The following is a 26,754-nucleotide window of genomic DNA, read 5'->3' on the forward strand; positions in this document are numbered from 1 at the left end:
AAGGAACACACGCCCCCACCCCCAAACAGTCAAATGAAAGAAATCACAGCACGAAAGAAACCTGGCCCGCCCAGGCCGCCCGCACCCCGACGGGCAGGACCGCGGCCGCGGCCCCAGCCCAACCACATCGCCCTCCCGCCCTCAGCCCCCGGTGTGGGCGGCACCTCCACCCCTGAGCCGTGCCGATTGGCTGGGTGCGGCCCGCGCGCTCCCGCCAATCAACCTTAAGCCCCGCCCCCACACTGAGGGCCTCTACGCCTCCAGTGGCGCCAGAGCGCGGGCGTGCTGCTGCACGGCGTGCGAGAGCGTGCTTTCGCGCCGCCATTTTGCCAGCGATGGGTGAGCATTGGTAGCGCTGGTAGGCTGTTGGGCTCGGTGTTGCGGTGGTGTGAAGTAGTCTGCTGTGGTGTTTGTGGCTCTCGCATGTCGCTTTCGCGCTTGTGAGTGGTGAGGAAGCTGCTGCTGCCGCCGAAGGATGGCTGCCTTCGCTTTGGGGTCTCGCCTGGCGGTGGCAGCCTCCATCCGGTGATCCGAGCGCTGCCGGGTGGAGCCCAGCTCCTCGCAGGCGATCGCGGCTTGGGGTGTCAAACAGCCCCGGTCAGAGCTGCTGCTTTGGGGGGGTGGTAAAGGTACCTTAAGCTGTCGCTTGTGTCTTGCATTTGATTGTATTTAAAAGCTCTGTTGTTGTGCTGTAAGTTTGTATAGTAGAGTGAGAGAGTATAGATTTTGATAGTTGAAGCATTGCAAACAAAGATAAATGTATTGCTGTTCTTGCCTAGAAAGTAGGTGGTAGGTTATCTGTGTAGTGTTCTGACTGATGGCTTTTTTGAGCTGCAGTGAAAGAAGAATGGCCTTATCATGGTTTTAGGAAGGTGGATTCAGTTTTGTAATTATTTTTTTTTAAATCTTGAACATAATTAAACGGCATGTGGAAAACTTCCAGGGTGCATTCGATGGGCAGGAGGATGATTTAAAAGTAGTACTGGCACTGAAATCTCGGAATGAAGAACTTATCGACACCAATGTGATGTAGATGAGCAGATACTTCTTTATTGACGGCCGGGTGCGTGAGTGAGTCCTCTCACGATCAACGCACACCGAGCTTCAGAGTCATACACCATATATAGAACTTATTCATACATATTCATTAAACATGTATGCATAATAATATTTCCTGAAAATCATTAACATACACTCCTCCCATGTCCGATTCTGAGCAGTAAAGGTTGGAAAAGTCTAGAAATGGGTCTGGGGTACGATTTGGGTAGGTGGTATATGAGTCGGTGGTCGCGATCTCCCCCTGCCAGAATTACCTTTTACTAAAGTTCACGGTTTCTTGGCAGGTAACTACAAGTTGTTCCAGTCAACTCTCCCCAGTTCCCATTAATTCTATATTCTGACATTTCAATACATTTTCTATAGACAGAAGACTAGTCAAATACAAAGAAATCTGTAAAACCCAAATTTGTTACCGAAGTTATAAACAATGATTCTATCTAGCCCATTCTTCTGGCCTTGGTACAGGACTGTACAAAGGATTTCATAGCAGCTTTTACTATGCAGCTACAAGTTTCATTAAAATATATTTCTTATCTTTCTATATTTGTATTAAAAAATGATTTTATAAAATCAAGTCAATTAACTTATTAGCAAAGTACAATAACTTAGTTTACTTTTTTCTAATTTTTTTCTGTCAGCTTTCCTTGTAGAGTTGCAGAGCTCTTAACAAGAGGGCTGAGGTTTCTGAAGGTGTGTTTTGAATGAAAAGTCTGAACCGTGTATAGGTGAGTAAAAAAAGGCTATTTTGTAAACTGTAGATATGTGGCTATTTGTGTGATGCTGTAGGCTGTGACAATGGGCAGGCAGATGTTGATGCACAAGTTGATTTGTTATGTGTTCCTCCTGCAACTAGGGCTTTGTTTCAATTAAAAAGAGGAAAAAAAGAAAAGGTGCCCATAGCATTAGTGGTGCACCTTTAAAAGTGATGATCAGATGCTTCTTCCAGGCAGACAGAAGCCTTCCCTGAAAGCTGTTTTCTTCTATTAAAAAAACCCCAGAATTTAGGCTTCTATTTTATTCCAGGGAAAAGTGAAAAACAGAGGGGCTTGTTTTAAGCAGGTGTTTGCAGATCTAGATTTGGTACTACTTTTACTGGGAGGTTTTTGAGTGTTTAGTAGTTTCAGTTGTCGTTTCTGGTTTTGTGGGTGATTTTTTGTTTGTTTGTTTTAGAGAAGTCCTGTATCCTTCCTCTTCCCGCCTAAGATGTTCTGGTAAGATTTACAGTAGGAGTACTCATTTACTTATTCATTTTTATTTTCTGTGGAACTGAAATGATAGGGATCAATATTTATTCTGAAGACAGATTGTATGATCCCCAGCTAGTTCATGTATGCTTGTGAAAAAACTATCCTGGCAGTTCTGTTGAAGATTTTTTGCAGGCTTGCCATAATAACTTGTAGTTGAAACTGAAATATTCACTTTCAGCTTTAAAAAAAAAAAATCATAAATCAAGCATATGCTTTGTCGAGTTTAGCCTTGTGTATTTATCTACTGTCTGCACATTTGATAGGTGTTGTCTAGCCTAATTACTTTGTTAGGACAGCAGTTCATTTCATGGAATTACTTGGTTAAATTATGGCATGCATAGCCTTTTCAAACAATGTGCGGTAACAGATCCATTGACAAATTTAAATGGAACTGGAAGCTGATCTTGAAGACTAGATTAGAGATGAAGGTCAGAGAAATATCTGAAGGGTTCAAGGATACTTAAACTGTCAGAGCTGGGAGTGTTGAGACAGTACAAAACGCACCAGTGCAGAAGTGTTGGACATAAATAATGTGTTCTGTATGTCCTTGCAATTATGAAAACTTAAAATATGCTACAGCTATACTTGGTAGTGTGTAGATAGCCAGATTAGGTAAACAGTAAAGCACAACAGCTACAAGATGTTACTGATTTGAAGAAGTGATTTATGCAGAAAAAGCAGGGTGGTAGGGGAGGAGACCTTTGTCATTTGCATATTAAAAAGAAAGAGAAAACCAGGCTGAAAGTACTTTTGCAGGTAAAACTCTCCTTGTAACTGCAAGTTCAGTGCAATGAAACACTGAGTTGGATCTCCTTTGGAGAGATCTGCAGTTAAATTTACTGCATGTAAGTAACATTTGTGAGATGAACTGAGATTGTATAAATGGCGTTAATGGCTTTCTGCTCTTTTGTTTTCTTTGAGAAATAGTTATCTTGGTCATCTGTCCTGTCCTTTTCCACATCCCTGTGTGTCTGTCTGCCGCCACTGCCCCCCCCCCCCCCCCCCCCCCCCCGCCATTTTCTCTATAATCTTTAACTCTGTCTTACTCTGAGGACAAGTTTCTGATTACAAATTATTCTCAAGTGGTAAAATTTGTCTGTAGCCACAAGAGGAATTCTAATGTTCAGGTGTTATCTGAAAAAGTCCTTCTAAAGAAAATTGTGTCAAGGGTATCGCAGTTGCGCAAGAACATGAGGTTGTTAAATGTTTAGTATGTGTTTTAACCAGAAGTGTAACAATGTATTAAAGCATTTTGAAAACAACTTTCATGTAAATAATTACTTGACAAAAATAAAAAGGAAAATTACCAGGCTAGGCTGATCTTATGCCTTCTCTTTGCAGACAGGATGGTCTCTCTGACGCCTTCAACAAACATAGAAGATGTGAATCTGACAATCACTCAAGTAGAATGCCACTCCGAATGCTTGGTTATAGTGTTCCAGGGTCAACAATACAAGGCAGGATGTGAGCTTGACTATTACATACTTCAAAATGAAATACAGCGTGTATTCAAAGTAAGAGATAATGTTTATGTTGGTGGGTCTTGTTTGGTGGAAGACACAGAAGGAAGATGGCATAGGGGAAGAGTTCTGGAAAAGAGAGAGAATAACTGCAAGGCTTTTCTTATAGACACTGGGCAGGTGCTAGTTGTTGGAGAAACACATCTTGCATGTGCTTGTGATGAATTGTTTGAGCTGCCTCCAAAGGTGGTTTCAGGTGTTTTTGCAAACATACTTCCTTTTGGAGAAAAATGGGGTCCAAAAGCTGTTAACTATTTTTCATCTCTGGTAGGAGTACAGATTACAGGTCATGTGAAAGCTGTTACGCCATGCCAGCTGTTTATTCTAGAAGTGCCAAAGATCATTAGTGATGTTCTTGAACTGCAGTTAGGAAAATTTATTGATGGAGATTCATTTTGTTTTATTGTAGAAATGTTAAGAGCATTTCCCCAAGTAATGCTTTGTAAGAGAGTGCCACAATTGTTGCAACAGAAGTATCCAGTTAAGGAGTCGCTTACTTTGAGTGATTCTGAGAAACCAACAGTTTTTTGGCCAGTTCCAGGTGATCTCTTTCCACATCTACCTGTCGGCAGTAAAGAAATTGTAAAAATAACTGTTGCAGTAAGCCCGAATAAATTTTACTGTCAGATGCAGAAATGGCAGAAAGAACTGGAAGGTTTGACAGGAGCTATGCATTTGTACTATGAAGCTATCAGTAGAGAAAATAACTCTTCTGAAAGTTTAGGGCTGCTCTGTGCTGCCAAAAGGCAAAATGGACAGTGGCATAGGGGAGTGATAAAAGAGGTTCTCTCTGGCTGCGTGGAAGTCTGGTTTATGGATTTTGGCAATATTGAAGCTGTGCCATCTAGTTGTGTTCAGAAACTTAAAGTAGAGTTCATGGCATTACCAATGATTTCATTTCCATGTGCGCTGTCTTGTTTTGGTAGTCAGGATGAAACAGTAAAAAAAATTCAGCTGAAAGAACTTACACAGGCCTTGATAGGACAGACTTCTGTGTGTGTCCTTGTTGATTTATTCGATAACATTAAAGGCTTGTATTATATTACGCTGCAAAATCTAAATCAGGGAATCAATACTAAGCATCCAGAAAAAAAGAATGAGGCAGCTGCATCGTGTGTCTCACTTCCGGAAACAAACATCACAAGTATTGCTGTAAACGACAAACCATGTCATGAGAGGTACAATTCATTTAAGAATTGTACGGGAAATAAACATACAAAAAGCTGCTTACCTGAAAGGAATATTTCTTTGTCAAGCCACTGCAGAAGAGTAGAAATGCAAATGAATTCTTTTCATACTGCTTTTGTGGTATATGTCATAAATCCATCTGACTTCTGGATTCAAACATGTGAATATCAGAATGAATTTCAAGCCTTGATGAAAGATATTGCAGACACATATAACCAGTGTGGAGTTGATGAAATGGTCCTTAAAAACCCAGAACCTGGACTGCTGTGCTGTGCCCGGTATAGCAAAGATATGCAGTATTATCGGGGTGTTGTCACTGAAGTGCTTCGTGTAAACATTACTATTTATTTTCTGGATTTTGGAAATACAGATACAGTACCCTGTTACGATGTGAAAACATTGCTTCCTCAGTTCTCTGATTTACCAGCTTTAGCTATGTGTTGTAAACTTGCTTGCACGTTTCCTGTGGATGAGGTGTGGGTTAAAAAGGAAATTGATTTCTTCAGAGAAATTGTATTTAACAAATTACTGCTGCTTCATGTCATTGGAAGGCAAAACAACACATATATTGTTCAGGCACAGTATAAGGATGGTTTGAAGCAAAGGAATGTGGCCACATGTATGGTTCAAGCTGGATATGCCGAGTACTGGGAAAAGATGCAAGATTCTGTTCTAAATGTGGCAAAAAAAGGTAAAGACCTAAATATCTGCAAATATAAGAAAAAAAAAAAAAAGTAAATGCACAGAGCATCTGTAATTTTGGTAGAAGTAAGGTATCTGGAAATGGAGAAGGATTTCAGAAGAAAAAATCATTAAGTGTGCCTTTATCGCTGAGAAAATCTGTTGTGCTGCCGTGTTTTGGAAAAGGTGCTCTCTCTAAAACATGTAAATTGGTATGTGAGGAGAATTTATTTTATAAAGAACTTGTGTTTAAATCAGGAGCTGTTTTTGAAGTAGTGTGTTCTTGCATGGTTTCCCCAGCAGACTTTTCATGTCAGTTGCAAAGCAAACTACCAAAGCTAAATAACTTAATGGAACAAATTCAGACTTGCTATAAAGAACATACCAGTCCTTACAAAACAGGACAGATTGTTAAATGCCCCAAAGATGGGAAGTGGTACAGAGAAATGGTTGTGCAGCAGGTATCCACAGACGAAGTTGATGTGATTTTTGTAGACTGTGGTTATTGGGAAAGAGTTTTACTTAAAGACCTTCAGGCTGTACTCCCAGATTTTCTAACTCTGGAAAGTCAAGCATTTAGGTGTAGACTTAAAAATGTACCTTTACGATTTGACTCGCTTAATTGGTCTGAAGAAATGTGTAGGCATTTTAAAGACTTCAATTCTGCTTCTGGAGGACCACTGACTTGCATAATTTATGCTCTTGTTCTTGTAAGCCCCAACTGTTTATGCAATATAGTTGACTTACAGACAGACTCCATTGATTAGTGCAGAGGAATTCCTCAGAGAACATGGTGTCACCCAGTCTGAATGTATTGGTCTGAGAAGCCTTGCATCTTTGGGTTCTCTGTACAGCTTTTGCTACTCATCTTTTAATATTAAAATTGGAAGTGAGGAGGAGGTTTGTATAACTCGCATATAGTCCTTCAGAATTCTATTGTCAGCTTAATTGAAACACTGAAACTTTACAGGACAGTGAAGGACCAGGTTTTAGAAATGCTGTCAGTGCTGTTCTGGAGTACAGGGAGGAACCTCTGGGTGGAGAGTCTGCTTCTCACTAACTCTGTCATCCTGCTTTAGATTCAAAGGAAGTAACTGTAAATGCTCTCCCTGAATCTCATAATGAAAGTCTAAATTATATGGGTCAGCAGGAAAGGCGTAATGAAAATACACCTAAATTAATCAGTCTTCCTCAACGTGATATTCAGGTGAATTCTGAAGTAGCAGGGTATATTTCTCATGTGAATAGTTCATCAGGTTTCTATGTTCAGCTTGCAGAGGATGAAAACTTAATAATACAACTAGCAAAAGAATTAAGTGAAAGCATGGTGAATATAGGTCATGAAAATTGCTTAGATGAGCTCATGGTAGGAGATCTCATTGTTGGAGAGCATGACACCGATTGTTTTTACTATAGAGCAGTTATTAAAACTCTGAAATCAGGAAACTCCTTTGAGGTAGACCTTATTGACTATGGTAATGTGGCAGTTGTAGGTCCTTCAGAAATCTACAGGATTCAGAAAAAAGTTCTTAACTTTGCCAAGGCTCAGTGTTCATTGTTTCCTTAGAGTAAAAAGTGTTCCTGGTGAAAGCTGGACTAACCAATTTTGTAAAGAAAAGAGCTAACAAGCCAGTTGCTTGCAAGTTCTTAAAGCAACATGGAGAGCAATGGGAAATAGAAGTAAATTGTGATGGGAAGTTGTCTAATGGCCTTCTGCAGAGAAAAGACAGTACAAGGTGGCAAAACAGAATGCGTAGTCAGGAAAATAGGCCAAAACATGTTCTGGTTAATAATGGTAATCCTTGAGATAGAAAGGCTAGGAATGGTTTAAGTCAAACTAAGTCTGTTAGGATGAAAAATACTTCCAAAACATCCTTAAATGTCCTTTCTCAAGATCTAATTTCTGGACAGGTAGAAGGAGTAGAAGTAATTAATATTTCAGAGAGTGGAGAATGTCACGTGCAGTTACTTAGAAATTTGCAAATATTACATGAGTTAAATGTAATGCTTGCCAAAGAAGCACAAAGAAGTGATTTGCTTGGAGTGGATGACATTGAAGAAGGATTGGACTGCATGACAAAATCCGAAAAGAACTTTTAGGTGGTATCGATCAAAAGTGATAAAGAAGTTAGTCAGGGAGAAGTTAATGCTCGTTTTTTTCATGTATTATGGCAGGTGTGAGATGGTGCCCTTAAACAAAGCAAAGGTGCTCAGTGACAAGATTAAAAGTATTCCTAAACAAGCTGTGTTTTGTAACTGTGTTTGGTTTAAAAAAGTGAAGAAAACTCTATTTGCCCATGTAGTAAATGCACTCCTGAATCATGAAATAAGGATCTTGTTTTTAAGGTATTTGGAATCCTCCCAAATCTGGGAATTAGATATTTTAATAGGAAAAGTTCTGCTTTAGGAGTATTCTAACCACCTCTTAAGTCATTGTTGGACTGTTGTTGGACCAGAAAAATGCAGTAATAAAGACTGTAAGGAGTCTGATATATCATTCAAGGTAAATTCAATCACATGGGCACTGCAGAGTGGCAGAAGGTTATCCTGGGTTTGCAACTGCAGTTACTGATCCTTCAAACTTCTGCATGCAGTTTGAAGTCTTATTTGATTGCATGCAAAACTTGTCCTTGCTGCTGTCTGACCTTCCTGACAACTTGGCAGCTTTGCCAAAAGAACTTGTGGCTCCTGGTGCTATCTGCTTGATCAGGTTTGGACTGGAAGCACAGTGGAACAGGGCAGAAATTAATGAATTAACAAGTCAGTCTGTTGTTCTTGCATTTATTGATTATGACTTTATGAATATCAGAGTAAGGGATGCTCTTAAGAAACTTAAACTTACTCCAGAAAGTGTGACTGTTTTACCGCACTTGGCACACTCTTGCTTTTTACATGATAATAGTTCCTGCCAAGGGGGAATACTGGAGTGATGAAGCTGAACTTCTGTTTCAGAAGCTTCTTAGTAAACCAGATCTGATCTTCCATTTTTAGATGCTATGGCCCTGAAATGAAATTAGACGTGAATGTTCTGTGCAAGGAGAACAATCTAGCTCATGCCTTAATTGCTGCTGGCCATACAGTCTACTCTAGAAGTACTCTGCCTCATCCCAGTTGACAGAATTAAATCAGAAAAAACATTTGTAGCCTCAGTGTCCAAATTGTAGTTACTGTTGTTCCTTTTGTGAACCAGATTATGACAAAAACTTGTTATTTTGGTGACAGAAGTGAAACAAAGAAAGTATCCAAAGTGTAGGACTGTCTGTGATAAAAGTTTCAAATAAGGAAGTCTACCAGTGGGTAGACTTATCGAAGTGGGTGCTGGAATATTGTTGACCAAAGGATCTGAATTCATATAACAGCGACAGAAAAGAAAAACTGCAAAAGGTGGACAATTCTGTGAAAAAGTTCGTTTTTCTCAGCATTGTGATGATAAGAAAAGTAAAATTTACTTAGTACAGAGTAAATCTGCTACCAGAAGCACTGGTTCAGGCTTGTGATTCTGCGGTTTCATAGTCTAAACAGCATGAAGATACTATCAGAAGAATTATTTGAGTAATAAGTAGACTGCAGTTAGGAAGGTACTTCAATGCATTAAAAAACCCCCAAACATACAGATACTGCTCTCAGTGTTTTTCCCTCCAGGACTGCTTGTTGTATTTATTTAGACAATCGTGTTTTTGGCAAATCTTTTTGTCAGGGTGCTTGTATAACTTATGTATGTATTTATATAAAACTTCATTTGCAGTAGCATTTGGTTTACGGTGGTGTTGCCTCCTCCTTGGTTTGGATGCTAAGAAAACAAAGATACCAAGCATATTCTCTGTGCTTCAAATTCCAAAGTTCTTGTGTATCTTTTCTCTTGTTAGGAAGAAGTTGGCTAACAATAAGCCAAAAACTTGAATTTGCATTTATGGGAGAGACAGCCACTAAGTTGTTTGCAGTTAGCTCATGGTGTAAAATTGCTAGCGACCTGTCTCAAGGTTATCCTTGTATCCAAGTTGCATCACAATTGGGGGTTTTTCTCTGTTGAGTGTACATGATTTCTCTCTTCTGTCCGCCCCACCCATCTGTCAAAATGAAGAAAGGAACTTTTCTCCATGCATTTTGTATCTTGAAGGGAAACATTCAGATGTTTTTCTGACTGACTTTCCCCCCTGCCTCCTTCCTCAGTTGTTTGGACATAAGATAAAGCATGATGAAGCCTGAAGTGAGTGGGGGGGTTTCTCTATGTGTCCTGTGATTGAATTTAAATGAAAAAATAAATACAACTCTAATGATAGATAATACATCTAATGCATCTCTGTATTCAAATAAGGTCTAAGAACACCACCCCCCACCCCCCCACCCCCACATATCATATTTAATTCCTTTGAAAACCTGAAAGCTTTATCTGGAAAACAGAATTTATTTTTTCGTAAATGAGACACACGTGTCCGGGAAATCTGAATAAAGAAGAGATAAGACAATGCAAGCTGTTCTGTACAAGGTTAGTTCTGCTAGTGAATTATTCATAAAGCATGCAAATATTTTCTATGTACAAGTGAAAGTTGCCCATTAGTAACAAATCAGAAAATGCAGAAGATAAAAATTTCTTAACACATTAATGAATAAATGGAGTTTTTCTTGTAAACATTTGTGAATGTTAACAGTTTATTGCACCATTTTATTTTGCAGAATTTGAAGTTTTTCCTAGTTAAAATTACAAGCTTACCTGGCATGTTCTTTGTCAATAGTTTGACATACTGCTTGCTGTTACGATAACATGCAGTGGTTGTTACTGTGCAACATTACTCATGTTGAGTGGTAACTTTAAGACTGGGCTGCATTCATTGTAGTGCGAAGTAATACTTAATTTTTATGTAGAGGCACTGACATTTAAGGGTTAACTAACTCGGACTCAGACTTTTGGCTGTCATTCAGTTGGATCAGCCGGTGCTTGGGTGTCTGTCTTTTTAAAGATCCTCTGGCTACCCTAAATGCTAGTCCTGTTGGTGTAATATTAATACAGAAGTTGCGTATTTTAATTAATTTTTTTGCTACTGAAGGTATATTGTGCTTTAACTTGTGTGTAGTGGTAGAGCACTGCTTACCTAATGTTACAAAATGGAGCCTAGAAATGACAGATGATTAAGAAAAGATAAACAGCTGTGTGTGTACTTTTTTATGTTCTGCAAATTGCAAATGTTAGACTTATTTGCATGAATGTGTGTTTTATTTTCAACTCATTATGAGCCTAGCTTCTGATAGTAATTCCTTTTCTGATGGTTTGATACCCAAAGTGCTTAAGGTAAAAACAAGATAATGGAAAGTGTTTTCAGGATTATGCTGCACCTGTAAGTATAGAGAATGTCTTTTGTTGCACTGTTGATACGGATTTTTAGAAGTGCATTACAAGGTTATGTTATGATTGTTAGATTTAAGCTGCTGGGATGCCTGGTTATGGATTTTATTCCTAGTAGTCTTTGGTGTACTTCCACTGTGCCCAGCCTTGGCTGTAATTATATTTTTCTTGTAATGTAGTGGAAAGAAATTGTCATCTATTTAGGATTTGAAAGTTTAGGTGTGCGGTTTTGGGCAAGGATAATTGTGAGCAAAACATACTTTAATTTGGTACAATTCAATTGAGAACTACTGTTTGTCATTTGGTTGTATTTCTGTATTTGTTTATACTGTGCCATTGATTATTTGATTATTTATTTTTTAATCCATGAAAGTGATAAGAGAACTGGTTGCATTTGTTTGGAATTAAAAGTGTTCCCATGTATACTCATGTATTCAGTATTCTGCCTTTTTGTTATGAATAATAAAATGCTTATCTTCTGTGTGTAACTTCTCTTGCCTAAGTCACTCCGAAAATTTTGAACCTTTCTGTGACCTTTGTGGTTAGTGAATGCTTTGGAAAAAATCTGAAGCTAAATAATCATGTTCCTCAGTGGGATGGTGTCACCCTTGCCTTCTAGGCCAGCAGCTGTGGAGTAGGTTCTATCTTTCCTGCACCGAATCCAGGTCGGTTTTTGAATGTTGTACAAACAGCACCACCTTTCTGCCCGCACAGCTTTCTCGATGAGATGCATGGTGTGCTTGACCTTCACATGCCTTGTGCTGGTCAGAGGTAGTTAACTGGCGTGCTCTCTATAGGTAGCCAGGCCTTACATGCCAGATAGGCAATGCCATTACTTAAAATTTTTTTTTGGATTGGTATGCAGTTACTTTGAGAAACATGTTCTGTTATTTAAAGATGTGCATTGTTGAATATTTAAACTGTGTGGAAAAGATTATGTAGGTGTTTTTATGTTTCTAAGTGTTCTATAATGTTCCATAAAGTTTACATGATAACTTGGAGGGAGGGAAGGATGTGTGTGTGTGTGTAACTTTTTTTCTATTTTGTTTTCCCAAGGGAGCTTTAAGTAGTGTAACTGTACAATAAGATGCCTGAGTTCTAGTAGCTTACCACACAATGTTACTTGCTAGAAGAATACCTCTTGCTGATGTTGCTGATCCATTCTGGCTGGCTTAGGAATTACCTTGTACTACCTCCAGAAGGTGTTCAGAGCTCAGCCAGCAGACAGAGTGGGCCTGAGAAAAGCAGATTTGAGATCCTTAAGGATTCATGTAGGAAGAGAGGTAGAGAAAGAAAAGGTTTGCCTGGAGATACAAGATGGGTGAATCAGGAGTTTTGAACTAACTTGACTCGTTATTGAATGTTTTTGTTGGCCAGGAAGCATAGAAGTTTAAGCATTCAGGCAGAAGTTCAGGTTTCGGTGCTAACCTAATGTGTGAAGATTTTTAAAGTTTGCCATAAAAAGACAGGAAATTAAACGTGAATGCAGAACATGAAGAAATTAAAAAATTATCATCTATTCCATAAAAGCAAACTTAAGGATCAAAAGAGCCTCTGATGTTGCTTTTAATTACCTTTAGTGTCCACAGAGGATTGTATGTGTGTGCTTGGGTGTGCTTTGTTAGGGGCAGACCAATATCTGGAGTTCAGCTTCACCACTGTCCATAGACAGACACACTTTCACAGTAGGAATGGTGCTTGAACAAGGTATAATATACTTTCCTGCCCCCCAGTCTACCTTTTTGCTGCCCCTGTGCCGCCTTGTCTTTACCTATACTTCTCCCAAACAAACAACCTTTACCAAATGTTTTTTTTCTTCATTGGTCTTACATCCTTACATGGATTTGGTATTTCTGTCACGTGTTACCCAAGCAGTTTGGAACCTATGTGGTATTACTATACAGCTACCCCAAGACTGCCTTCTGATTATTTGCTTCATGCTGATTAAATTTCATTTATTTTATATGCTTACTAGATAAAATTAACTGATGTGGTCTGTGCTCTTCGATGTAACTAAGCACAGTTTCTTACGTGCATTTTTTTCATCAGCAGAGCAATAGAGTAATCTGGTTTGTGCTCATATGGTATCTCCATCCCTGAATAGTTTTTACCACTGTGGTGGGTTGACCTTGGCTGGACACCAGGTGTTCACCAAGCCACTCTTATCACTCTCCTCCTCAGCAGAACAGAGTGGGAGAAAATAAGATGCAAAAAACCTTGTGGGTCAAGATGAAGGCAGTTTAATGAGCAACAGCAGAAGTCATGCATGTGGAAGTAAAGGAAAACAAAATATGTTATTCTCTACTTCCCGTCAGCAGGTGATGTTTGGCCACTTCACGGGAAGCAGGGCTTCGGTATGCATAGCAGTTGCTCTGGAAGAGAAATGTGAATAACAAATGTTGTGTGCCACACATACACACACCCATGCCTCTTCCCTCTTAACTTTTATATCTGAGCTGGTGTATGGTATGGAATATCCCTTCATTCACTTTGGGTCAGCTGCCCTGGCTCTGTCCCCTCCCAAGACCTTGCCCACCCCCAGCCTATGGGTGAGGGTGGGGGAAGGCTGGAGAGACAGCCTTGGTGCTGTGCAAGCGCTGCTGGGCAGTAGCCACACACCAGTGTGTTATCAACACCTTTCTAGCTACTGCTACAAGCACAGCGCTGTGGAGGCTGCTATGGGGCTCAGCCAGACCCAATACAACCACCCTCCCAGTTCCCATCAAAGGCCGTAGCTAATTAAGAGGCTTAGTGCTCTGGCAGGACCTTCTGATCATACCTGGCGATCTGGGTGATAACTGTTGGTGCTCATGGTGGAGAGAAGAGGCTTGGGGAGGAGGAAGTTCGTCCTGTGGATTAATACCTGGTTATGCAGCTGATGGTATTGATGAGAATTTTGCTTTTATGAAAGCAGGACCCTCTGAGAATTGCAAACTGCTGCGCAGAGACAATTTTCACCTGACAAAGCGAGGAAAGAGCATCTATGCCAGCACACTAGCCACTGTGGTACAGAAAGCCTTAAAACAGGAACAACTGAGGGTAGGGAATGTGACTTACGGTTAATTGAAGAAATAGTGGAAATAAGAGGGTGTGGGGGGGAGGGACTGGACGCGTCACACATGACAACAGAGATTTGGGAATACTAAAACAGTGGAAGGGAGGCTAGTTCAAATATGTGTATACAAATGTATGCAGCCTAGGGTATAATCAGGAGGAACTAGAGCTGGAGTTCAGATTTGCAAGGGATGTCAAAGCCTGCAAGAAGAGAACTCAATCTGTGGAAGTCCGTGGGACCTGACACACTAAATCCAAAGGTACTGAGAGACTTGGCTGATGTCCTTTCATAGAGATGAGGGGAGATTCTGCATGTTTGGAAAACAATTAATGTTGTGCCCATCTTCAAAAGATATCTGAAAATTAATTGGGAAATGACAGGTTGGTCAGTCCCACTTCAGTACGTGGGAAAAGCATGGAGCAAATCTTCTTAGGACATGTTTCTGGGCAAATGAGGGAGAACTAGGTCATCGGTAATAGTTGGCACAGATTTACCAAGGGTAAGTCAAGTCTTGGCTGACCTGAGGGGAGAACAGTGGACATCAGGTACCTTGACTTCCACAAGGTTTTGAACAGTCTACCACAATATTCTTGTATCTGGGGTAGGATGTTAACTCTCTGGATGCGTCAAGAACCAGATGGGTAAAAAGCTGTTTGGATAGTTTGGTTCAGTAGTGGTTAATGGGACATTCTCTCTCTGGAGGCTGTTAAATGGAGTACTGCAGAGGTCATCCTGGGTCCTGTCCTGTTAAACATCTTTATCAATGACCTGGAAGGGGCAATGGATCATTGCTCATCAAGTTTGCACATTATACCGAGTTGGGAGGACCAGCTAATACGCCTTGAGGGCCATGGGCTGCAATCTAGACGAGAGGCTGGAAGAACAGGTCAGCAGAAGTGTGATGAAATGTGGCAGGGACAAGTAGCTACAAATTGAAATGAGGTTCAGGCTGGAAAGTAAAACCTTTTCAGAGTGGGAATGGTCAAGCATTGCAGAAGGTTGCTCAGAGAGATTGTGCAGTCTCCATCCTTGGTAGTTTTCAACATCCAACTGGATAAAAGTTCCAACAAACCTGGTCTGACCGCATAGCTGACCCTGCAGAAGGTTCCTTTCAGAAGCAGGAGGTTGACTAAGTTGTCTCTGAGGTCCCTTTTCACTTGAATTATCCTGTTACTGCTGCAGCTACTTTCCATACCTTAGTAGCTTCCAAAGCCTTGCTTCTGGAATGAAGCACATGAAAGTCCCTAAATCTCATTTTAGCACGTGTTTAGCCAGTTTCATTCAGGCCATCTCCACTACCAGTTTAAGTGTAAATGGTAAATGAATGAGGACTACATAGGTGTTTTGTGTGGCTTTCTCCAGCCATGGTAGGAAACTTCCACGGAGGAAAAAGCCACCTTTGCAAAATAGCTTGTGTTTATAGAAAGAGACAGTTAGGACAGAGGTGCCCCTAACAGTTTGAGGTACACAGAAAGCCTGTCAGCCTGCCAGGTGGTTTATGTCCCTTTAGATACTTGAGAGGTGACTTTGGGAATAGAAGCTTAAACTGCCTCATTTTGTCTCATGTCTTCCATTCCCTGCCCCTCCTTCCCTCTCCAAGGCGTTTAAAAGCATCTTCATACGTTCCTCTGCTGTAGACTCATCAGTGTATTTAGCTCTTTCACCAACTATTTGTAACAGTATAGAGTGCTTATATGGTGGCTAATTGTATAAATCTGAATGGATGATTATTCTTGAGAATACGTATGCTCACCTAGTCATTGTCCCAGACTTGCAGACTTTCTATAAGAAATACTTTGACTTCAATTAGAGGAGTGCAAATATCTCAGTTTATGTACATAAGGTAATTAGTGAATTTTTAAGATACTTGCTTATATGGCTCTTACAGAAATGCTTACTAATGAGTTTGCTGTGGGTCAGTGATCTTAAATATTTTGTCACCCAATGTGATCCATCACTGTTATATCTGATGTTGCACTACATGTTATAGGTATTAAAGGTCTGTCACCTATGTTTTACAATTTATATGCTGGTATAAAATATGAGGTTCAATGGAGACATTGCAGAGTGTATATGCTGCAGAAATACATGGATGTACGAGACGAGGGGAGGAAATACTTCTCAGGAAGTCAAGGAGTTGTTTGTAAGTGGAGGCCGATGCTGTCTGCCACAGCCAAAGTACCCTTTGAGTACTCTGGGGGAGCAGGGATTCCCAAAACATTAACAGCTCTGCTTTGTTAAAAGCCTTACTGACTGATTTGAGAGCAGGAATAGCAGACTGGGAAAGCTGCTCCAGTTACAGCTGTGAATGCTTTTTAGCATTCAGCATGTGTGGGGCAGCAGGAGACACTTGAAGTGAAAGGAGTTGACAATATTACCTTAACTCCTCTTAGGATTCATCCAGAAGGTGTTTGTAGCCAGACACACTGGCATGAGCTCCTGTAAGTGTGCAGCAGGCTGCTCTTTCTGATGACCCGTGTGAGTTGCACTGAAGGAGTTACATATGGGCATGGCACTGGCAGGCGTTTGCAGGGTATTTACCCCTTTCTTAAATTTCCTTTTAAGTGATGTTCCCTCTGCTTTTGTTCTGAGAAAAGCCGAAACCTCAGAATAAAGAGCAGGAGGACAAGGTTGGAGATGCTATTTTAGGGAAGGCTTGATGTAAGAAAACGTTTGATGGCAAATTCCTGACTTCTGTAGATACATAGGTATTATATTTGCAGACTGGATATTCAAAAGCACTTAAAAATGCACATTCCCATTAATGCCCAGTAGCATTCTATTTCTTTATTATTTAGACACATTTGAAAATCTCATTTTTTATTTCTTTCTCTTCAATAATCTTTTTTTTTTCCCCATAATAATAAACACAGTGAAAACAAAATCATGAATATATTTGTTCAGCTCTGAACTGACTTTAGGGACAGCTATCTTGATTCCTGCAGATTTAATAAGAAAGTTTCTAGGACTACCGTGTCTAGATCTGCATAATGAAGGAATTAAAACTGTGATTGCAGCATAATTTTTAGTGAGCAGTAAACATTAGGGATCCAGCTGGGTGACCCTGAAATGTAACTAGACCTATTTCTGTGAAATTATTTTGCTGCAAATAAAAAGAAATGGAGTAAAAGTAGGGTTTAAATGGGTTTAATATTCTTTTTTTGTACTTTAAAGGAATATCAAGGTGTTAAGAGAGAAAACACTATTTGACAGACTTTGATTCTGATTAATTCTTTAGTGTTTAATCACCCTGATTTCATAGGAGTTTGAACTTAACACATAATATATGATCAAGCTCTTTAATTATGTTCATTTTCTTTTAAGCCACGGAGCCATTGATCTCCTCTAATCTGACATTCCATATAATGTGGAATTTCACTTACTTTTGCATTAAGCCAGTTTTCCCCCTTCTGCCTCCAAGGGTTCAAACCTTCATCTCTCATTTCCCACCTTCAAGCTATAAGCTTGCTACTCACCCCCTTGAAGCTGTTTTACTGTACAAAAAGTATTAAAGAGCTGTGATATGTCTCTTTTTCTGTAGCCACAGGAGTCAAGTCTAGGAGCTAGACAATTTCTTGGGCAGGGGGAAACCTGTGCTCCAATTTCTCCTCAAAGGAATTCTTAGGCATTTTTATATGAAACACTCATTGATGAAACAACTGGGAGCAGGCACTAGGACTTCCCTGCATTTTGCACCCTTTATTTCCCCTGATTAATCTTGGCTCCTTTTCTGCAAAGCAGGACACCTTCAGCAAGAGAGATTAAATGACTAATAGCTCTGGGATTAAGGCACACACCTTGAAGAAATGCAAAAAAAAAAAAAAAAAAAAAAAGGAAAAAGAACACCAACAACTTTGATCTGAAGTAATTAGCTTTGCATTTTTTTCACTTGGATTGAATGCACCAGTCTACTTCATAATAGGGTGTATCCTCCTCTTGTGTTTTAAAGGATAAAGTACATAAGAGTATGAGACAAATTAGGCTTCTAATTTTATGAGGAGCTACAGGGCTGTGAGTGAGCAGATGGAAGAACCTACATGCAGCATAAGTTGGCTAAAGGAGGAGGACATCTCAGGTGCCTACGCTCAGTGTTTCTGGTGGGCTGGTTTAGGCATTTCTCCCTTTGGGCTCATGAGTTATTTGGAACATACCCTGAAAAATCTGCCTTGTGCTGTGGTGTGGCCTATGGAGTCTGCTCTGATAGCCAGACTAAAACGTTGACTGAAACTTAGTATGCCTTATTTTGTGCTTAATGAGAAGTAATGCCTTAAAAAATGTGTACAGCACAAGATCCAGTAAAGGACTTGGGCAACATCTAATCTTAGGGTTTCCTGTCCCAGGCACAGAAACCTTTGGGGAATGCCAGGGCTTCCTGTAGACTGTGTGGGGGGAAAAAGTCTGACTTCTCCATGTAGGATTAAAAATCACATCTTGGATGTAGAAAACCGTGAGGTTGAAAATATATTCTAAATTTTACTCCTTTCTAGAACGAGGTGCTTTATGTGGAGTGTAAGTAGGGAACTTTTGTCTGTGCAGTCTTTTCCGGAGTTATATGTCTACAAATAGCTCATACAATGCAGTGAGCAGTCATTCATAAAACACCTCTACTGTTTAAGAAGATAATGCTAATTTTCCATACAATGTGCACTGTTTACATCACTTGGTCAGCTATTAGGAGTTCCAAGAACAAGTTTGCACTAAACCCAGAGCCGCAACCCAGGGAAAGTGCCTACAGACTGTATGGTGTTTCGAGAAATAACAGGTTCCCTTCTTTCTAAAGCCATGCAGCAAGGCATTTGGGATTCCTTGTGCAAAAGAGGAAAGGGTATTACAATTTTGTAGCCTAGCTGCTCGGTCATGGAACTAGAGGGATTAAGATAATGTGTTCTAAAGCCTTGCTTCTGTGAACTCATCAGTGTTTTGTCCACAGTAGAACAGTTTCAAGCGGAGGGAATGAAAAGGTTCCTTATGCCATTATAGTTTGGTGATGGAAGGAATGGTTTTGGACAGTCTTAAGCTGACACCATCTTTCATTTTCTAGGTGAATGATTTAACCATTAAGCTGTTGATTAGTAGAGTGTTTTCTACTGTCTTCTATGGCAACTCTTTAAAAAAAAAAAAAAAAAAAAAAGGCTGAGAGCACTGCCCCGTGATTTATATAAAGTGGTCTCTCAGAGTAGCCTTTTCATAATTGGGGACCCCTAGGGGCTTGAAAGTAAGAACATCTGCTTTTTGGATATTTAGACCTTAAAGAATGTTCATTGAAAAGAGGCCACACTTGGATTCCAACTGGGAATCTGTGGGAGATGAGCACTGAGGTGCTGAGACTGAAGTATTTCTAGGCATGCTCGGAAGCACAGTTCCCAGTGCCTGGGGAATCAGGAAATCAGGGAGGCAGCTAGTAACTGCAGGTCACTGCAGCTGCTGAACAAGGTGTTTTAAATAACAAGTTTGAACCTGGATGGTATAATTCTGCTTAATGTTTGCTGTAAAGTTTTGTTAAATTTAGTCCATGCCCTTTAATTCATGCTGTTAGTTTTCTTCAGAAATATTTTAATTTATTTTTTTTTAAATAAACTTATTGCTGATGCTTTGTTTTGTTTCCACCAAAATTTGACACTTTTTCATATTTGAGGATGGGTTAGGAAGATTGAGCTAGGGACCACTTTTGGGCAAACTGGACACATGCGAGTCCGAGGGAGGAACCTGGAGTGGAACAACCCCATACCACAGTACAAACCAGGAACTGGCTGGCTAGAAGGCAGCTCTACAGAAAAAGGTGTGTATCCGATACCACATTTGTGCTTCTGATGGACAGCTGGTTGAACATGACGGAGCAGTATGCCTGTGTGATGAGTAAGTCTACCCACATATTGGGCTGTATTTAAGCATTGTCTTCAACTACCTAAACTGGAGGTACAGAGAAAACAGAGCCAGTCTTCTCGGGGGGGGTTTCAATAGAAAGTAGAAGATTAATGGACACAAGTTGCAACAAGGGAAATTCCAGTCAGATACAAGAACAAAAATAATAATCCCAGTAAGACTAGCTAAGCACTGGCACAGTTTGCCTGGAGAGGCTGGGGATTTTCCATTCCTTGGAGATACCAAGCCTTGACGGAACAAGACCCTTGACAACCTGCCCTAGCTTTGAAGTTGTTACCCCTGCTTTGAGCACAGTTTGCCCCTCACAGGTTACCCCTAGACTTTGAGCAGGTGTTGGACCAACTGGCCTTGAAGGGTCCATTCCAACCTTAGTTACTCTCTGATAACTGTTATTTTCTTGGATTATGTACGGGTACCCGAACTAGTTTTAGATGATTCACTTTGGAAATAGATGGTTTCTCTGTAACTTAAGAGCGTGGTCCCAGCTAGGTGACTGCTACCAGACTGTTATTCATGTTATATATGAATATTCAGGCTAGCTACTTTATAGCAACACGCATACATACACAGTAATATAGCGTAGATGAAGGCATACCTGATTACCTCCATGCCACTCTCCAGGAATAAATATTCTTTACCAGAACGAGCAATAACAGGACACCATCATTATGTGATTTAACAATGGCAGACAATATACTACAGTATGCAAAAGCCCTTTTTCTAGTTTATTTCTTTCAGATTTACATGTCTTCTGTGTCTTTATTCAAGAAAACCTTGTTGAAATTAGTAAGTTTATTAATGATGGTAAGGGTTACTTTTTTACAAATAAAAATTACTATTTACTGTATTTCAAAAAAGTTTTACTGTATGAAGTATAATATGATATATATAACTAGAAGTAATGGGAGGAAATTAAAAATAATTTAAACTTCCTGAAAATGAGTTCTATTAGACTGTAGAATAAGTTCCCAGGGGAAGCTGTAGAAGCCTCATTATGTGGCTTATTTAAAACTAGATTAGATGAAGTGCCTGAAGGGAGCAAACTTGGGCTGTTTCCTGTAAGGCTGAAGGAGGTGACCTCAAAGGTATTTTTTTTGCTTCTGAATTATTTTGTTCTGTGATGTGGTGCATCTGGGAAAGTTGTTCATTCTTATATGAGAATGTTTTGTAGGTGCTCCTCTTTCTACAATGCTTCTGTGTGATTTTTAAAATGAACTTTTTTTTTTCCTGTAACAGGAGTTTATAGGTTTTTGCATTGATGCATATCACACAGTGTGAGTAAAAATAATAGCTTTTTTTAGTACAGCATCAGGAATAACTTGACAAAGGTAGAAGCATCCCCTCAGATGCCTTCATTTTTCTTTCTGGTTTTGGGGCTGAGCCACAGTTTTGATGGGTACACAAGGGAGCTGGAGGTTATCTTTGAAAGTGCTGTGTAGAAGTCCAGATATATTCCTTGAAACTTTGTTATTCTGTGCCTCAGTGACTGTATAGCTCCTTCATACAAAGAGGAATAGCTCCAAAAGAAAAGGGTGTAGAATGGGTTGCATCTACATTAGTGACTGCGTATCTGAGATGGCTGTTTGGTTTTCTCACTTGCTATTCTGGACAGAGCAGCACTGTACAGTTCCACTGAAATTCTCTGATTCTCCGTCCTATGCACATGGAAACTTCCACACTTTTTTTTTTTTTTCCTAGATTAGTCTCCATTATAAACTCATAAGGCATATATGAACTGAGCTTTCCTTATCTGTAATGTTTGCTTCCATGAGAGGAGACAGTTTCTTCTACAGTGTCTTTAGAAAGGATTTAGTATTAAACAAAAAATCTTGCAAGTCTTTATAGTATTCTATTTGATTTTTTTGGAAGTATTCATCAGGATGCAAACTCTCACAATTACTAAAGAACCAATGGCCTATAAATTCACAATTCTGTAATATGAATCCACAGTATCTGCTCCAACAAGTTATGATTTGATAGCTGATGCCAAAGGGAATGTAGACATTTATTTAATTTTGGATCATTAGATCCAAAGCTGTCCTGGTGATTATGGCAGGCTATTATTTTTGTCCCTGTCAAAACCAATAAACAGTTGTACTAGTGATGAGCTTAGCTGACCAGAGATGCTCAAAACAGATTAATGATGAAGAGCTGGATCATGCACTAGAATGTTTCAAGGAAGATTTAGAGAGAGGGGAAATTAAGTTGTTTGAAATATATTTATGTAGCATTTGCATTAACCTTAGAATATAGTTGCAATACATCAAGAAAACTGTAGTTTATAGTACATTTAAACAACTACTCTTATTTTTTTTAGATTTTTACTTTGAATGGTTTGTGGGTTGGTTTTTTTTTTTGGCCAGTAATTATGCAAGTTCAATACTGTAATAGAAAAATATCTTCATCACCAGATGGTATATTGTCATCCACTGTAACACTGCTAAGTGACCATTCAAGCATTGCGCATGGCAAGTGCACAAACAGCTTTCTTTAGAATTGTGATTAAATTTTGCCACTTCCAGTGATACTGCTAGGCAAATTTTCTGAGTGTATTGAGTTTGCATGGCAAGGTTTGGGTAGCAGGGGGGCTACAGAGGTGGCTTCTGTGAGAAGCTGCTAGAAGCTTCCCCCATGTCCAACAGAGACAATGCCAGCCGGCTACAAGATGGACCCGCTACTGGCCAAGGCCGCACAGCAGCAACAGTGGTAGCACCTCTGGGTAACATATTTAAGAAGGGGAAAACCCCCCAAACCTCTGCAACACCAGCAGTAGTCATAAGACAGGAGCGTAAGAGCATGTGAGAGCCGCAGCCCTGCAGCCCCCAGGCCAGGGCAGGACAGGGCCGGGGGGCTCCCGGCGCCGCGGCAGAGGCTCCCCCCAGCCCGCGGCGCAGCCCCCGGCGGGGCAGGCTGTGCCCCCAGCCCACGGAGCCCCCGGGGGGCAGCTCCCCCCCCGCAGCCCGGCAGGGCCCCACGCCGGGGCAGGGGGTGCCCGAGGGAGGCTGTGACCCGCGGGCAGCCCGCGCTGGAGCAGCTCCGGGCAGGGCCCGTGGCCCCGCGGGGAGAGGAGCCCGGGCCGGGGCCGGGCTGCGGGCAGGGCCGGTGCCCCCGCGGGGACCCGCGCCGGGGCCGGCCGGGCCTGAGGGGCTGCGCCCCGCGGGGGGACCCCCGGCGGGGCCGGGCGTGGGGAACTGCAGCCCGGCAGGGCCCCAGGCTGGGGCAGCCCGTGGAGGGCCCCCTGCCCTGGCAGGGCCCCGCGCTGGGGCAGGGCAGGGTGTGAGGAGCCTCCCCCGGAGGGGCAGGAGCGGCAGGGACAGCGGCCGGGAAGCGGGGGGACAGCCGGGGAGGGGGGGGGAAAGTGTTTTAAAGTTTAGTTTTTATTTCTCGTTATGCTACTGTGATTTGATTGGTAATAAATGAAATTGATTCCCCCATGTCGAGTCTGTTTTGCCCGTGACAGCCATTGCTGAGCGATCGCTGTTTCTCTCCCGGGCGGCTTAGGGGGGCAGTGACAGAGCGGCCTCGGGGGGCACCTGGTTTCCAGACAGTGTCAGCCCACCACAATGAACTTTGTTCTTCACCAAACTGTCGTCTTCCTCTAATTACTCCACACATCCCCCCCCCCCCCCCCCCCCCCCCCCGCTTGCTTTTAGCTGAGAGGGCGTTCCATTCCTTATTTTCAAATCTACTATGAAATTTTCCATTTCTGACTGGAGATATTTGTAGAGTTTGCCAGTTTGTATTACATGCCATCCTGGCAAACCCTTCCCCACATTCTCCACTTGCTTGGGATCCTTGAGGATGGTGTGTAACAAAACTGAATAACCAGACGCTGACAGAAATAGTGTGCTAATATGTGCAAAATTACAAACCTTGTTTCTGCAACCTATTTCTCTCCCTATTTAACAATAACAACCAATTTGAAGCAACGGCTTGACTAAGTAGGAGAGAGATTAAAATATGTTGACCAGGTAGCAAAATGTTTCGATTTCACCAAAATAGGATTTGCCACCAGGTGGAGACTTTGCATTAACTTTTCCTAAACCGAAGCTACAAAAGACAAAAAAGAAGGTATCAGCATAAGAAGCCATTTGCACAAAAATAAAATAATCCCATTTATTTTTCAGGTCGTCTTGTAGATAATTCTTGCAATGAAAAGTTTCCCAAGATGATCTGAGGAGGCTAGGTCTTAATTCTTTGAAAAAAAGGGAAGCATACAGTGTAAGATTTAGCAACATCATGCTGAATTGTATCATGAAATGATGGAATTTGCTAAAGTTAAGTATGTTCTATGTGCCTGATTCTTCTTTTTAAGTGGCAGGAAATTGACCAATCTTGAATTATTGTCATTAAAAATAACCTAGTTACAAAAATGCTTTGGCGTTTAGATTTTGCAGCAGGTTTAAATAACATTTATCTCTGTGTAGCATAGTTAATAGCAAAGACATAATTGCATGCTTTTCTGTAAGTGGAAGTCCCTAAATGCAAATACTAATAGGTAGCATCATCTATAACAATCTGGAAATTTATGGAGGAAATTAGTTTTCCAGGCTAGCTATTTATTAATATGAGGGAGGACAATATTAAATTGGAGCTCCACCATGTGTCTTTCCATTTTTATGCAATGAAGAGGACACAGGTGAGGACCAATTACCCTGTAACTGATCTGGCCACAGGATTTCAGCAATGGGATAGAAACATAAACATGCTCATTCCTCTCTGATCAGCAATAATACCACTTTTCAGTTACAGACTAGTTGGAAAGGGATGATGAGTGGCTAAATGTGGGTGCAGAGTTATAAGTGAATGAAGGGAAAGAAAGGCTGAAACTGTCAATCCGATTATTTAGTTTGTGCAGAAGCTTAACCGAAAAAATGAGGATGAGGTAATCTTGGATAGGTAAAAAATACCCATATAGACATAGTTTAAAAGGGTGCATGTGAGAGTATTGGGTGACAGAGCAATGAAAGCTGCAGGCAGGTGAGGAATGAGGCTGTGGTAGGAATGGGGATCAGGGGCGTCTCATGGGGATTGCAGCAGTATTCTGCACTTTAATGTGCTTAGTTTATTCCCTGATGTTCATTTTGAAGGGCTTTGGGCAAAAGAAGGGATGCCAACCCTATTGCTTCTTCTGGCATATCCCATCAGCAGACACATTTTAAAACCGTTCATTTGAAAGAAAGAATAAATGGAGTTAAGGCTCACACCAGGGCCAGTGAAATCTGCTTTGGGCCTGGGGGCAAACACAATCTTTGTCTGTAGCAGTGAGAGGGGGTTGTAGAATGGGAGGTAGAAAAATGGTAAATGGCACTGTTTCAAAAGAAGGAAAATGAAAGTTAAATAAACAAACATCAGTAAATCAGTTTTAGAGATCCCAAATGACTTTTATACAAGTACTTAGATTTCTAGTGCATGGTAGCTGAGCAGTTAAGGAATTTGCTACAGATTTTGATTTGCTCTAGATTTGGTATGAAAATTGCAGTTACTTATAAAGCTGTTAGTAGGTACCCAGTGAGTTCTTCTGGGGTTACTATTGCATCTAAATATGATGCTAGGTCACGTTCATCTGTTGCATGCTCTTAAAAAGAACTGGAGTGCCTTAGGCCAGCTATGCCTGGATGGGCTTTCAGTTTTCAGTACAGGGCTAAGGACTTTTTTCTCCATTACTGACATCAATCTTCTGATTTTTGCTTAAGAGACAGAGCGAATTTTGGAAAGGTATTCCATCTTAATTTGAAGTTATCACATGACATCATTCGGTATGGCTAATTGACCATTTGTCATTAGAACTGTGCATCTTTAGTATTATTGTGAATCTCTCTCTTCTTTTAACTTCCAGCCGTTGGTGATCTTTGGTGTTTGGCCATTTGGCTTTCTAAGGGGTTAGTTATGAATCATTATAAAAATAACAAAAGACTTTTGAAATAAAAACAGAGCTACATAGTTAATGATAAAACCATGTGCTTTAGTGCTGTTTGTACATGGGTGATGTGTAACACTCTAAAGGCAAGTTTTCCTGCTTTTATTATTTTTTGTCACTCATGGAATCATAGAATCATAGAATCACTTAAGTTGGAAAAGACCTTTAAGATCAAGTCCAGCTGTTAACCTAGCACTGCCAAGTCCACCACTAAACCATGTCTCTAAGTGCCACATCTACACGTCTTTTAAATACCTCCAGGGATGGTGACTCAGCCCCTTTGGTGAAGGCATTTTTCCTAATATCCAGTCTAAACCTCTTATATATCTTAGAGTGGACCATATCTTATACCTTACAGTGAACCACTTGTGCAGTAAAACATAGTTCAACATGGTTAGGAGGAGGAGAATCTAGCCCTTAAAATAAGATCTCAGAATTGCTTGATGTGGCTCATACTATTGTATGTGAAAAGTGGTTCATTTGGTGCTGGTGTTAGTGTGAAATACACAGTGGGGGAAAGCTTGTGCTCACATCTGTAGGGTTCATCCTCTTATCTACATTAGACCTTCTATGATGATGTAATTCATGGTTCGTCAGGGTGAGGTTTTGACTACAATACTGAGATTTGATTTATAAAAGGGGACTGTTACATAATCTGCAGGTTTAAATGGGTAGCTTACTCTTTACCTTTCTTCTTTAATTTACACTATTTTCTTCTGTGTATTTCAGAGTAAAAGACTTTCAACAGATTCTTTAAAGGGCAGTGAGGTTCCTAGAGCTTATTTAATGATTGGACAGTACGCTTAAGCCAAAGAGCATTAATTGCAGCAAAATATTAAGCCCCTTATTGAGATTATTTT

General features: G+C 40.6%; 1 protein-coding gene across 1 annotated transcript; it reads left to right on the forward strand.

Moving 5' to 3' along the window:
* Positions 1-253: 253 nt before the first annotated feature.
* Positions 254-9,919, forward strand: TDRD15 (tudor domain containing 15). The gene is given in 13 exon segments (XM_027810951.2): positions 254-339; positions 1,698-1,784; positions 3,648-5,740; positions 5,743-6,450; positions 6,452-6,609; positions 6,611-6,637; positions 6,758-7,214; positions 7,216-7,298; positions 7,300-7,780; positions 7,782-8,237; positions 8,239-8,592; positions 8,594-8,680; positions 8,682-9,919. Coding segments are annotated over 11 exon segments (5,028 nt in total). The 5' UTR covers positions 254-339; positions 1,698-1,784; positions 3,648-3,652; the 3' UTR covers positions 8,811-9,919.
* The last annotated feature ends 16,835 nt before the right edge of the window (positions 9,920-26,754 follow it).

Source organism: Falco cherrug, chromosome 6 (assembly GCF_023634085.1).
Source record: "Falco cherrug isolate bFalChe1 chromosome 6, bFalChe1.pri, whole genome shotgun sequence".
Taxonomy (NCBI): Eukaryota; Metazoa; Chordata; class Aves; order Falconiformes; family Falconidae; genus Falco; species Falco cherrug.